Consider the following 15,403-nt stretch of genomic DNA (forward strand, 5'->3'; position numbering starts at 1 on the left):
TAATTTGTTCAACATTTCCTTTTCTAAACTGTTGAAGTGTAAAGTTGAAGGGAAGGAGAGTGCAGAAGAGGTTATAGAAGTGTCCGGAATATAAAAAAAATATAAAGGGATAAGAATTTAACTTCTGGTAACATGAGGACAAAATTAAAAAGTGTGATGAATGCAGGACAAAGGTGGTATATTTGAATGCATGCAGTATGTGAAATAAGGTAGATGATCTTGTAGCACTGTTAGAAATTGGCAGGTATAACTTTGTCATCACTGAGTCATGGCTGAAAGAATATTACAATGGGAGCTTAACATCAAAGAGTGTACATTGTAGAGAAGGGGTAGGCTCTATGGGTAAAAAATGAAATCAAATCCTTAGAGTGAGATAATATATGATTGGAAGATGTAGAATCATAGTGGGTAGAGTTAAGAAACTGCAAGGGTAAAAAGGCTGCAATGGGAGTATTTTGCAGGCCTCTGAACAGTAGCCAGGATGTGGGGTACAAATTACAACAGAGGATGTTACAATAGTTATGGTGGATTTCAATATACAGTAGATTGGTAAAATCAGGTTGGTGCTGTATCCCAAGAAAAGGAGTTTGTAGAATTCCTACAAGATGGATCTTTAGACTAGATTGTAGTTGAGTCCACTAGGGAAAAAGCAATTCTGGATTGGGTGTTGTGTAATGAACTGAATCTGATTTGAGAGCTTAAGGTAAAGCAATTCTTAGGAGACAGAGGTAGAATTCATCAGTTTGAAAGGGAAAAGATAAAGTCAGATGCATCAGTATTACAGTGAAGTAACGGGAACTACAAGGGACATGAGGGACGGACTAGTCAAAGTTGATTGAAAAGGGACACTAGCAGAGATGATGGCACGACAACAATGGCTGGAGTTTCTTCGAGCAATTTGGAAAGTGCATGATAGATTCATCCCAAAGAAAAAGTAATATTCTAAAGGGAGGATGAGGCAACTGCAGCTGATAAAGGAAGTCAAAGACAGCATAAAAGCAAAAGCAAGGACATACAAAATTGTAAGCTAGCTAATATTGTAAACTGAGAGGTGAGAGTGGACATTAGACTGATGGAAAATGATGCTGGAGGGATAGTAATGGGGGACAAAGAAATGGCGGTTGAAGCTAATAAGCTTTTTACGTAATTATATACTGTCAAGAAACCAGGAATGTACCAGAAATTCGAGAGCGGCTGAGGTCAGAAGTGAGTGTAGTTGCCATTACTAAAGAGATGAAGTTGAAAGGTCTGAAGACTGGTAACCCTCCTGGACCAGATGGACTACACACCAGGGTTCTTAAAAAGGTAGCTGAAGAATTTGTGGAAGCATTAGTAATCTTTCAAGTATCACTTGATTCTCCATTAGGACCAGAGGACTAAAATTGCAACTTCCACTCCACTTCTTAAGAACGGAGTGGGACAAAGGGCAGGAAATGATGGGCCTGTTATCCTGACTTTAGTGGTTGGGAAGATGTTGGAGTGCATTATTAATAATGACGTTTTTGGGTTTTTAGAGGCACTTGTGTAATGCCCTGGGAAAGGTTTCACTGCTAATGTAATGATTTTTTTGAAGAAGCAGTGTTTGGGTTATGGCTAGAGATAACGGAGGCTTTGGAATGTGCGCCGTCCAATGAAGGGAACGTTTTTTTTTCCTTGTATGCCTGAGAACGAGGTGATCTGGGTTTTTTGTTCGGTGGGAGGTGAAGAGAGAAGATGGCAAAAAGGAGAGGACGTAAACAGCAGGACAGAGTAGACTTGGAGTGGGGCCGGGAGTCAACGAAGCCTGGGGAAATTGATGGAGGACCAACAGAAGGGAAACCATGTGCTCCAACATGCACATTAGACTGTTATATTAAAATAGGCCCTTTTTGTTTTTCTTTAGTCAAATTAAGAATTAAAGAGCTAAATGGTTTAACTGAATATGGTGTACTTTCTGTTATTTCGTGGTACTGATTTGTAACGGGGGAACAGACCACATAGCATCCACACTAGAGGTTTTGCACCTCCAGATTTCACACTTTTGGCAGGGCCAGAGACTGTCTTCCCTAGACTAACGCCGCCGGCCAAACCTGAGGGTTACACGTGATAAAGCAGGCTGAAGTCAGCATGGTTTCCTTAAGGGGAAACCTTATCTGACAAATTTGTTGGAATTTAATCTCGACAAGTGTGAGGTGATGCATTTTGTAAAGTCATATAGCTTAAGGAATTAAGGAATGTTGTTAAGCAGAGAAACCGAAGGATTAAAGTCCATCATTCCCTGAAGGGGGTAAGATAGGGTGCATAAACATATGGCATGCTTGCCTTCATAGGTCAGAGTATGGAATATAAACTTTGGGATGGTATCTTGCAGCTTTACAAAGCACTGATTAGGTTACATTTTGTAGTTTTCATTGCCAGGCTATAGGAATAGTGTGGTTGCATTTGAGAGAAGGCAGAAGAAATTCTGTGGCTTGTTACTTAGATTGGAAGACTTCAATTATGTAGAGACATTATTTAGGCTGGATTTAACTATCTCTGGTGACTGAGAGGTGACCAGATAAAAGTATTAAAATTATGAGAGGCATGGATAGTGTAGATGGTCAAACATATCCACACTTTGGTCAACCAGACCACGAGGCTATGCTTCTACTGCCTGAATACAAACAGAAGCTGAAACAAGAGAATCCAGCACAGAAAGTCATACGGTGTTGATCTGAAGAAATGTGAGATTCCACTTGACTACAGTGAGTTGGTAGACAAGTCTATTTTCAAAGATTAACCCTGCCAGCATAGCTGAATATGTATCTACCAACATAGACATAACCAGAGACCTTGGGTGAACCACGAGATCCATTCTCTTCTGAAGTCTTAAGTTTGCATTATTCGTATCATTAACCGGACCTGATGGTGGACATGTGGGAATGGGAGGTGGAATTAAAATAGGAAATCCCGCTTGTTCTGGCGGAAGGAACGTAGATGTTCGGCAATCCTGAACAGTCCTTCCAGGTGAGGCGACACTTCACCTATGAGTCTGTTGGGGTCATTTACTGTGTTCGGTGCTCCCGGTGTGGCCTCCTGTACATCGGTGAAATCCAACGCAGATTGGGAGACCACTTCGCCGAGCATCTACGCTCCATCTGCCAGTACAAGCGTGATCTCCCAGGGGTCACCCATTTTAATTCCATTCACCATTCCCATTCCGATATGTCTATCCGTGGCCTCCTCCATTGTCGTGATGAGGCCACACTTACGTTGGAGGAACAATACCTTTATGTTCCGTTTGGGTAGCCTCCAACCTGATGGCATGAACATTGATTTCTCAAACTTCCAGTAATGCCCCCCAAACCCCCGCTTCTTCATTTCCCATCCCCCTTTTTCCTCTCTCACCACGCATCGCCTCCCTCTGGTGGTGCTTCTCCTTTTTTCTTTCTTCCATGGCCTTCTGTCTCTTTCACCTATCAACTTCCCAGCCCTTTGCTTCATCCTTCCCCCTCCAGGTTTCACCTATCACCTAGTGGTTCTTTCTCCCCTTCTTTCCACCTCCCCACATTTTAAGTCTACTCGTCAGCTTCTTTTTTCCGGTCCTGCTGAAGAATTTTGGCCCGAAACGACGATTGTACGTTTTCCATAGATGCTGCTTGGCCTGCTGAGTTTTTCCAGCATTTTGTGTTTGGAGTATTGTGAATAATTTTGGGCACATTACCTATGAAAGGATGGGCTGTCTTTTGAGAGGGTCCAGAGGAGGCTTATGAGAATGATTGTGGGAATGAAAGGTTTAATGTATCAAGAGTTTTTGATTGCTTTGTTTCTGTACTCACTGGAGTTTAGAAGAGTGAGTGGGGACCTTGTTAAAACCTATCAAATATTGAAAGGCACAGATAGAGTGGACATGGAGAGGATGTTTTCAGAGGAATTTAGGACTAGCCTTCTAAAACAGAGATGCGGAGGACTTGCTTCTGCTAGAAGGTGATGAATCTGTGGAATTCATTGTCATGAATGGCTGTGGAGGTCAAGTGATTGTGTATCTTAAAGCAGAAGTTGATAGTTTGATAGTTGATAGGCAAGAGTGTCAAAGGTTACAGGGAGAAGGCAGGAGAATGGAGTTGAGAGGGATAATAAATTTGCTATGATGGAGCAGTCCCAATGGCTGAATGGCCTAATTCTCCTCCTGTGTCTTATGACCTTAGTCATCTTAGGAGGGATTGAATTAAATCAATTGTGTCCATAAGTGGAAATGTACACAAAAATTTGCCAATATGGTAACCTACACAGTGTTGTAACAAATGGTATCAAAAGCACAAGACACAGGAGAAAGAACAATTACTGAAAGTGTAGAGGGAGGAGCAACTAACTTGGCCATCCATAGGAATGAATACATGTACACATTAGACTTTTGGATTTAATAATGGAGGAGTTCATTCATGTGCAGGGTTTGTTCATTAGTTAAGTGTTCTTATCTTGGGATCAGCCTTTACTGGTTTGCACTACTTGCCTTAAAAGAAATAAAAATGTGAATATTTAAGCTTTTATTGAGATATTTTGTTTCTACTTAATAGCTTATTTACAAGGGCTGATAGAGTTGAATTTTAACATGGATCATTTTCTATTTTGGTATTTTTTAAGGACAGGAGTTCATTGTACTTAATGTGGAGCTGCAGTAACTAATAAAATGAGCAAAAGATGTTGCTTAATTTTATAATTTTAATTTTTTAAGGCAATATTTGTCGATCTCCAATTGCTGAAGCTATCTTCAGGAAGCTGGCAACAGACCAGGGAGTAATAAATAAAGTAAGTTATTCCATTTCTTTGTCATCAATATTATTCACTAACCCATTTAATCTCTAAACCAGTCACCCCACAAAGCTAAGCCAACTAACTAAATTATCTCTGCCACTAATTGTGTTATATAATTTCTGTACTGTCACAGTTTTGCTGAAACTGCAATAATTTGATCAATAACGAACGGGTACTTGCAATGTTTCCAGTTCCGTTTGTTCTTTTGGAATAAAATATTAAAGTTTTCAGATAACCTTCATTCTAATTCTGATGAGAATGTGATGAAAAATTGATACATGTATAACAGATCTTAATTCAGCAGTTATTTATTATTTTGCAATAATTCTTGCAAAGAATCCTTAGCATTGATATTTAACCCAAGTTTAGCAGATCACCCCCCCTTCACTCTCGTTACTTTCAAATATGTTCTACTTTCTAGTTCATTCTCATGAGTGCATTATGCTTCCTTGTAAATTAGTCTATGCCATTTGCTTTAGACATTCCATAGTGGTATATGAGTTTTATTTCCTCGTCATCCTTAAGTAAAAACAAAAATTCTTGGTAAATTAAATTTTGGTAAATTAAGTTTATACCCACTTTATCTGCATTTGCTCATGTGAATAGATTATCAAAATTCAATTTAGCTTGGGTACATTATTTTATAACCTGTTTATTCCTTCATCAGAGTTGCATTATCCCAATCTAAATAAGGTCCATGTAAATCTTTTCCTCTTGACAGTGCTTTAATATTCTATCGTTATTTTGAAGCTTGAAACACTGCACTATGTTCTCTCATGCAAGGATGTGCATAAATTTACATTATCTGGCCCTTTATATTACTTTAGAAATAAACATAAGAACTTTATTCTTTTAATCACCATATGAAACTTTTCTGTTGCTATTTTTATAGAGTGGAGGTATATATACAGTGGTGCTCGAAAGTTTGTAAACACTGTAGAATTTTCTCTATTTGTGCATAAATATGATCAGATCTTCACGCAAGTCCTAAAACTAGATAGAGAACCCAATTAAATAAATAACATGAAAAAAACATTATACTGCTCATCTGTTTATTGAGAAAATGATCCAATATTATATGTATGTGTTGGACAAAGTATGTGAACCTCTGTAGTATGCCTTCTACAAAAGCTATTTGAAATCAGGTGTTCCAATCAATGAGATGAGATTGGAGGTGTGGGTTGTAGAGGTGCCCTGCCCTTTCAAAAAAGACACACAAAGCCAGGTTACTGGCAGAGCCTGCTCTTCTCAAGAAAGATCCGTTTATGTGCACCATGCCTCAATCAAAACAATTTTCAGAGGACCTTAGAAGAATAATTGTAGAGATGCATGAAGCTGGAAAAGGCTACAAAAGCATTTCTAAAAACCTGAGTGTTCATGAGTCCACAGTAAGAGAAATTCTTTAGAAGTAGAGGAAACTCAGTACTGTTGCTTTTGAATGGAAACAAATTCCAAACATTTAAGTTGCAGATAAATACTTGAATTAAAGCTGTAACATGCTGGAAATCCTCAGCATGTGAAACAGCGTCTGTGAAGAGACACAGGAAGGTAACGTTGCAGATCAGTGATACTTCATCACAAGAGTATATTGAAGTTTTGATTTAGAAAAGTGGAAGTTAGTACCGATTTATGATCTTAACAGTGTGGCTTTAATATAATAATTTTTTACTGACTGCATGGGGGAGAAAAAACAGCATGGCACTTGTGTTTCTTCCAGTGGAAAATAGACAGTGCTGCAACCTCAGCGTATGAAATAGGGAATCCAGTTGACCCACGAAGCCAAAGGTGTCTGCTGAAGCATGACGTTACCACGAATCACGTTGCCAGGCAGGTACTGTATACTAGTTTTATTTGTTTTGTTGTGGGCTATCAATTTTTTTTCTTATTGCAGTGGATGATAGACAGTGCTGGTGTAATTGACATCAATGTTGGGAAGTCCCCAGATTCAAGGGCTCTAAACTCTTTAAGACAGCATGGCATTGAGACAACACATAAGGCAAGACAGGTAGACCAACCAGCCTATTTCAACTTAATTTTTGTTTTCAAGTATGTGTTCTGTATCAAATAATGTAAATTGTAACCTCGGCTATTTAATACCACTAAGCCTTTGGTAAATTTTAAATGTGCTGACATAAAACAAAGTATGTGCATGTGTAATGCTGGTTAATATGTATTGTGTCAGCTGAGTAATATATCAGTTCTGTAGTTTACTCTTGAATACACTGTATATGATTGTAAATGATGTGTGCTTTTCTTAAGATTTAAGTAAATTAAAAGGTGACTATATAGCATTTACATTTCTCAGTGATGCAGCAGCAATCTTTCCATTTTTTAGATTATGAGATCACTCGGTCCTCTTTTATTGTCATTTAGAAATGCATACATGCATTAAGAAATGATACAAAGTTGCTCTGGTGTGATATCGCAGAAAACCAGACAGACCAAAGACTAACACTGACAAAACCACATAATTATAACATATAGTTACAGCAGTGCAAAGCAATACCATAACTTGATGAAGAACAGTCCATAGGCACAGTAAAAAAAAAAATTGTCTCAAAGCCCTGAGTCGATCGACTCCAGAGTCCCCGATAGTGGCGGCAAAAGGGAGAAACTCCCTGCCATAAACCTCCAGGCACCTTCAACTTGCCGATACCTTGGAAGCAGCCGACCACAGCGGACAGTGAGTCCATCCGAAGCTTCTGAATACAGCCTCCTGAGCGCCATCCTCTGCCGAGCACCTTCGACCTCTCCCTGGCCGCTGAAACACGCAAAGCCGAGGATTTCGAGGCCTTCAGCTCCAGAGATTCCGGTTACCACACAGTAGCAGCGGTAGCAAAGCAGACATTTCAGAAGTTTTCTAATCTTAAAGCAGTTAATGTGAATCACAAATGTATGCTAACAATGAGGTTTTTGGGGGGGAATCTTGCAACAAGACAAAGGATGCCAATACAAATTATTTTGGTAAATGAAGATAAATTTTTAATAATGGAAACAGATCTTCGTGTTAGAACTGTTGCAGAATATTTCTATTATTGAGCACAAAGTTTTTTAATCAATAGTTTGCCATTGATGCAAATGGTGTATTTCACTGTATGTTCTGATATTTCAATGTACATGTGACAAATAAAACTAATCTAACCTTTCTGCTTCATGAACACTTATACAGAATTGGGAAAAAAAAGCTAATGGTGATGTAGTTGATCCTAATATTTCTGGGAGTTGGAGAAAGACTAAAAATTCAAGGGCTCTGTACAAGAAGGGACAGAGATGACTGTACTTCCCTGAGGAGACTCTAGTCATTCAGTGTCTGCAGTATTATGCTGCAGATGTCCTATGACTCAGTGGTGGCCAGCATTCTGTTCTACGCTGTTCTACTGGGGTAGCTGGGTGAGAGCAGCTGAACCCAAGAAGATCGAGAAACTTATAAGGAAGGCTGGTTCTGTTCTGGGGGTGGAAGTAAATTCCCTGGTGGTTGTGTCTGAGAGGAGGATGCTGCAGAAGCTGTGGAACATTATGGACTATCCCTCTCACCCCCTCCACGACGTCCTGGACAAACAGAAGACCATCTTTAGTAACAGACTGATTCCACTGAGGTGCATCACTGAATGCCACAGGAGATCCTTTCTCCCTGTGGCTATAAGACTTAACAACTTCTCCTCCTTAGGTATATAAGCATATGGTTTCATCGCACATCTGTATTTTGCACTATTACTTCTTAATATGCATTTTGTTTTCTTTTTCATACTTCAATACTTACATTTTGTATTTCAAAGTATATATTTCTGACTGAGCATCTTTGCAACAATAATTTCCTTCAGGATAAATAAGATTTATCTTATTTACTGTATACCCATGTTTGTAAAAATTGGAAATGGGTAGATCTTTAATAGTTTTCAATTTATATTAAACACTTACATTTTTCTCCCAACTCTTCCTGATAAGTTAAATTAAATGGATAAATTGATATTCCCAAATGCTCCCAATGTTGGCAGTCACTTACAGAGACTAAGTTCTACGCCAGTAAAATTTGGGTCTGCAATAAAATAGAACTTTATAAGCTGAGAAAATGTACAGCTGCAATTGTTTAACATGGTTCTCTAGAGATGAATCTCCAGGCAATAGAAATTAATACACAACCAAGAAATTTAAGGATTTACCTACTGTAATTTTATTCATTTCTTGAAAAAGTAGGAATTAGAACGTAGAATTGTGCAGCACAAGAACAGGCACTTTGGCCCAGAATGTTGTGCCAAACTAATTAAGCTAATAACAACTCATCCCTTCTGCCTGAGCATGGTTTATATCTTTCCATTCTCTTCATATTCATGTTCCAGTCCAAAAGCCTCTGAAATGCCTCTATCATATCCGCCTTCCCCTGGCACCTCATTCCAGGTACCCGCAACATTTCCTTTTGAACTTTTCCCCCCTAGTATTAGACAGTTTGACCTGATGGAGGGGATTGGTGGGAAATACCAGCATAACATATAAACTTCTCATAATTTTATAAACTTCTATCAGATTTCCCCTCAGCCTTCACTACTCCAAAAGAAAATAAACCTAGTTTTTTTTTCAACCTTTCCTTACATGCCCTCATACATGGGTTGCCATGACATATAAAATTTATGCATGACTTGGGCAGGCCTCTACTGACACCTGCTGTCACCAAACAGTTCACGTGGCACTTTTGGAATAGTGGCTGACAAGGTTTGCACGAGGTCTCCAAGTTTTTATTTTGCATCTCAGTTTTTTAATTTTCTGCCCTTTTAGAAAATAATCTAAGTTTTTGTTCCTTCTACTAAAGTGCATGACACTATATTCCATCTGCCAAATCTGCTACATTTTGGTAGGACTAATCAAAATAGGACATACATGGTAAATGGTAGGGCATTGAGGAATGCAGTAGAATGAACTGATCTAGAAATAATGGTGCATAGTTCCCTGAAGGTGGAATCTCATGTGGATAGGTTAGTGAAAGCTTTTGGTATGCTGGCCTTTATAAATCAGAGCATTGAGTATAGGAGTTGGGATGTAATGTTAAAATTGTACAAGGCTAAATTTGGAGTATTGTGTACAGTTCTGGTCACCGTATTACAGGAAAGATGTCAACATAATAGAGAGAGTACAGAGGAGATTTACTAGAATGTTACCTGGGTTTCAGCACCTAAGTTTCAGAGAAAGGTTGAAGTTAGGTCTTTATTCTTTGGAGCGTAGAAGGTTGAGCGGGGACTTGATAGAGATTTTAAAATTACGAGGAGGATAGATGAAGTTGACATGGATAGGTTTTTTCCATTGAGAGTAAGGGAGATTCAAAGAGGACGTGAGTTGAGAGTTAAGGGGCAAAAGTTTAGGGGTAACACGAGGGGGAACTTCTTTACTCAGAGAGTGGTAGCTGCGTGGAAAGAGCTTCCAGTAGAAGTGGTAGAGGCAAGTTCGATTTTGTCATTTAAAAAAAAAAATTGGATAGGTGTATGGACAGGAAAGGAATGGAGGGTTATGGGCGGAGTGCAGGTAGATGGGATTAGGTGAGAGTAAGCGTTCGGCACGGACTAGAAGGGCCAAGATGGCCTGTTTCTGTGCTGTAATTGTTATATGGTTATATAAGTGGTGCTATAAGAGAGAAAAATAGCAAACATGTTCATAGATTCATGGACTATTCAGAAATATTATGCTGAAGGGAAAGAAGCTGTCCTAAAACATAGAGTGTGCATCCGTAGTGTCCTGTATCCCCCTCTGATGAGAAAAGGGTGTGTCCTGGATAGTGAGAGTCCCAAATGGATGGATGCTGCCTTTTTAATAGAAGCTCGTGCTCATGATGAAGCTGCCTGTCTCTACAACCCTGTTTTTCAATCCTGTGCGTTGGAGCCTCCATACCAGATGGTGATACAACCACTCTGAATGTCCTTCACAGTACATCTGTAGACGTTTGCTAGAGTCTTTGATAACATACAAAATATCCTCAAGCTACTAATGATGTTTGATAAGGCCCGTTGGCATGACTCCTTCGTGACTGCATCAATATGTTGGGCCAAGGATAGATCCTCTGAGATGTTGACAGCCAGGAACTTGAAACTGGTCAGTGCATGAAGGGTATGGGGGAGACGAGACTGGAGATTGGGGCTGAGAGGAAAATTGGGTCAGCCATGATGAAACGGCAGAGCAGACTCGATGGGCCAAATGGCCTAATTCTGCTCATATGTCTTGTGGTCTTATGGTCTTGTTATAAACCTGATTTTGAATCTGATGGTTTATGTAATATACAATCTTAAAATCTAGCGCACCTAAAGTTTAGCTCCAATTTGCTTCTACTGTTGCCAACTGGCAGTGACAATGTTGCTGGTAGTAGCAGACATCTGCCAACTTATGGGTCAGGGGATTTTATTAGGACGGAGTAACATCCTGGGTCAACTGGAAGGCACCGGTTCAGCAATTGGTGTATGCTTTCGCCAAGTTACTATCCTTTCGACTTGAAATATGAGCAGATACTTATGGGTCAGGTGGTCTTGCCCATTGACTTGTTTATTTATTTAAAACTGACTACAGTCTAAGGTAATGAATTTCCTCTGAGATTTGAAATAAAAGTGTTAGTGAAATAAAAAATTTGAAATAAAAGGTTAGGGGATGGTTAAGTAATTTCTGCTCCAGATTGTGCATTGCATTTGACAGCATTCACTTTGCAAATATTGTACTGAAATTAACAAAGGGCACAATAGGCACAAATCTCCATGAACCTGGATCCTATTTCTTTTGGTCAGTGGCATGTAATTAACTGCTGGTAAAGCAGTGGACCAGATTTTCCTGTGCTCCGCCTGCTGACCATGCTTCTGTAAGGACATGGGGGACCCATCTCACTGATCTTTGAGTTGGGCAACAAGGACTTGATCTCAAGTGGGTCATACGTCCACTTAGGTTCTGCCTGAAAACAAAACAGTGAACCCTTGTTGTCAAATCTGTTAAGGATGTTAAAATGTACGGAATATCTATGATATTTAAAGACACCTAAACTATTAAAGTTTACAGCAGTATTATTTTAATAATTAATTTAAATGCACAGCACCTTTTTAATATTAAAGTGATGTCATTGTACACAAAAATAGTATGCATCCACAGGCTGAGCAGTCTTGTTGGAATGAATGATATCTCCAATCTTGCACCAGTTTGATTCTATATGTACCGGTATTTCAACATCAGATTGTAGTGAAGCATGTGGCGACATTTCTAATACACAAAATCCCATACTTTCTCAATCTGGACTTTACTTCCTTCCCAACTTTTCAATGTATTTGTTTTGATTTATAGCAAGGGTGGAGAAAAAATTTGAGCATTCAACTTCCCTAAAAGTTATGAAAGCCTGATGGTTATCATTACTGAATTATTTTGGTATTTGCTTTATTATTACTGAGATGCAATGATAATCTTTGTTTTCATGCCATCTAAACAGATCGTTGGTTGGTACTTTAAGTATAACAGTCAGGAAATTATGTTGTAGATGTATATAACTTTAGTTAGTGTGCATTTAGAAATATTTTGAGCCTTTCTGGTCACCTCATTATGGGAAGCTTTGTAAAGGTGCAGAAGATGTTTCCAAGGATGCTGAGTAACACAAACTAAATACTGGAGGACTCGTTAGGTCAGGCAGCCTCAGTGGGGAGGAATAAACATTGATGTTTCAGGCAGAGACCTTTCATTGGGTTTTTTAAGTTTTGTCTCAAGACATTGACTTCTTATTCCTTTCCATAGATGCTGCATGACCTGTTGATTTTCTCCAAAATTTTGTGTCTGTTACTCTAGATTTCCAGCATGTACAGATTCTCTTGCGCTTATTACAGAGATGCTGTATGGATTAGAGTGTATGAGCTCAAAGGAGTTGTTGGGTGAACTTATTTTCCTTTCTCTGCTGTGTCAGATGCTGAGGAGAGACCTGATAGAAAGTTTATAAGGTTATGAGATGCATAGACAGGTTAGAGAGTAAAAAAAACTCTTTCCAGGATTAGAAATGTCAAGTACTAGAGGACATGTATTTAATTTTGACTTTGAGAAACAGCACAGTTACTCAGGTTGGAGGAACAACACCTTATATTCCGTCTGGGTAGCCTACTCAGGTTGGAGGAACAACACCTTATATTCCGTCTGGGTAGCCTTCTCACCCTGTCCCTTGCAAAAACGCCATCCCCTTCTCGCAATTCCTCCGTCTCTGCCGCATCTGCTCTCAGGATGAGGCTTTTCATTCTAGGACGAGGGAGATGTCTTCCTTTTTTTTAAAGAAAGGGGCTTCTGTTCCTCCACTATCAACTCTGCTCTTAAACGCATCTCCCCCATTTCACGTACATCTGCTCTCAGTCCATCCTCCCACCAGCCCACTAGGAATAGGGTTCCCCTGGTCCTCACCTACCACCCCACCAACCTCCGGGTCCAACATATTATTCTCCGTAACTTCCGCCACCTCCAACGGGATCCCACCACTAATCACATCTTTCCCTCCCCCCCCCCCTGCATTCCGCAGGGATCGCTCCCTACGCAACTCCCTTGTCCATTCGTCCCCCCCATCCCTCCCCACTGATCTCCCTCCTGGCACTTATCCGTGTAAGGGGAACAAGTGCTACACATGCCCTTACACTTCCTCCCTTACCACCATTCAGGGCCCCAAACAGTCCTTCCAGGTGAGGCAACACTTCACCTGTGAGTCGACTGGGGTGATATACTGCGTCCGGTGCTCCCGATGTGGCCTTTTATGTATTGGCGAGACCCGACGCAGACTGGGAGACCGCTTTGCTGAACATCTACCCTTTGTCCACCAGAGAAAGCAGGATCTCCCAGTGGCCACACATTTTAATTCCACATCCCATTCCCATTCTGACATGTCTATCCACGGCCTCCTCTACTGTAAAGATGAAGCCACACTCAGGTTGGAGGAACAACAGCTTATATTCCGTCTGGGTAGCCTCCAACCTGATGGCATGAACATCGACTTCTCTAACTTTCGCTAAGGCCCCACCTCCCCCTCGTACCCCATCTGTTACTTATTTTTATGCACACATTCTTTCTCTCACTCTCCTTTTTCTCCCCCTGTCCCTCTGAATATACCTCTTGCCCATCCTCTGGGTTCTCCCCCCCCCCCATCTTTCTTCCTGGACCTCCTGTCCCATGATCCTCTCGTATCCCCTTTTGCCTATCACCTGTCCAGCTCTTGGCTCTATCCCTCCCCCTCCTGTCTTCTCCTATCATTTTGGATCTCCCCCTCCCCCTCCAACTTTCAAATCCCTTACTCACTCTTCCTTCAGCTAGTCCTGACGAAGGGTCTCGGCCTGAAACGTCGACTGCACCTCTTCCTACAGATGCTGCCTGGCCTGCTGCGTTCACCAGCAACTTTGATGTGTGTTGCTTTAATTTCCAGCATCTGCAGAATTCCTGTTGTTTGCAGTTACAGGTCCTTCTGGCTCAATGAGCCTGCACCATCCAATTATACCAATTAACCTTATGATTTTGTGGCTAAGTACAGCTCCAGTGCCAAACTTAAGTTTGTTAACAATACATTTACATGGAACACTGCCACAAGAAAGCAGCATCCATCAATGGTCTTTGGGCCGAAGAAGTCCATGCCCTCCTCTCACTACCATTAATAGGCAGGAGGTACAAAAGCCTTGGTTTGTAAACCAACAGGTTCTGGACAATTATTACCCTATGACCATCAGGCTCCTGAACTGGTGTGGATAACTTCATTTACAACTACTCTGAATTGATTCTACTCCCTAGAGAATCAGTCTTAACTGTTCCTGACAACTCGTGTTTGCAGTATTTTTATTCGTGTGGTTTGCCTTCATTTTGCATATTAGTTGTTTTATCAGTCTTTGCTTTATATATAGTTTTTTTGTAAAATTCTGTTGTATTTTTTCATAAATGCATGCAAGAAAATGAATCCCAATGTAGTATATGGTAACGTACTGTATATTTTGAACTTTGAAATTTACTGTAGCATCATTATGAATGAGGAAGTGTTGTAGGTCATCAAGTACATTGAGTTGGATATATCCCCAGGGTATGATTCAGTGTATTCCAAGCTATTCTGAGAAGCAAGGAAAGGGATTGCTGGGGCACTGGCAGAGATATTTATATCTTCATTAGGCATGGGTTGGATTACCAAAAGTTTGCAGGGCAGCTAATGTTATGATTTCGTTTAAAGGGAACCACAGGCTGGTCATGAGAATGTTACTGGAAGGATTTCTGAGCAATAGGATTTATATGCATTTGAAAGGGATGGTCAACAGATCAACATAGTTTTGATTATGGGAGATCATCTCATAACTTTTTGAGGTATCTGAGAGGATTGACAAGCATAGTCGAGATCAGCAATGTTCACTGAAAGGTCCTGTATGGTAGGCTGGTCCAGAGAATAGAAAACATGGAGTCCAAAGTGAGATGGCAATTGAATACTAAATTGAATTTTCAGGTTAGAGACTTGTAAGTTGTATCACTGGTCCCAATGTTTTGTCCTGTATTTTTTGTCATACATTTTAATGGTTTAGAAGAGAATTTAAGTGGCATGATTAATAAGTTTGTAGATGACACTACGATTAGTCATATTGCAGACGGTGAAAGTGGTTGTCGAAGGTTCCAGATCAACTGGGAAAGT

At 40.1% G+C, this 15,403-nt stretch overlaps 1 protein-coding gene across 5 annotated transcripts in view; it reads left to right on the forward strand.

Annotated features, from left to right (window-relative positions):
- Positions 1–15,403, forward strand: part of acp1 (acid phosphatase 1) — a 42,482-nt gene that overhangs the window by 13,507 nt on the left and 13,572 nt on the right. For 2 of the 5 annotated variants that reach the window (XM_072251149.1, XM_072251147.1), the window contains 2 exons: positions 4,694–4,767; positions 6,491–6,604. In XM_072251149.1, coding sequence (XP_072107250.1) covers positions 4,694–4,767; positions 6,491–6,604 — 188 coding nt within the window. Of the gene's footprint in view, positions 1–4,693; positions 4,768–6,490; positions 6,605–6,664; positions 6,779–15,403 lie in introns of all 5 variants that reach the window. The other 3 variants (XM_072251148.1, XM_072251146.1, XM_072251150.1) reach the window with 2 other exon arrangements.

This window comes from Mobula birostris, chromosome 2 (genome assembly GCF_030028105.1).
Source record: "Mobula birostris isolate sMobBir1 chromosome 2, sMobBir1.hap1, whole genome shotgun sequence".
NCBI classification, from domain to species: domain Eukaryota; kingdom Metazoa; phylum Chordata; class Chondrichthyes; order Myliobatiformes; family Myliobatidae; genus Mobula; species Mobula birostris.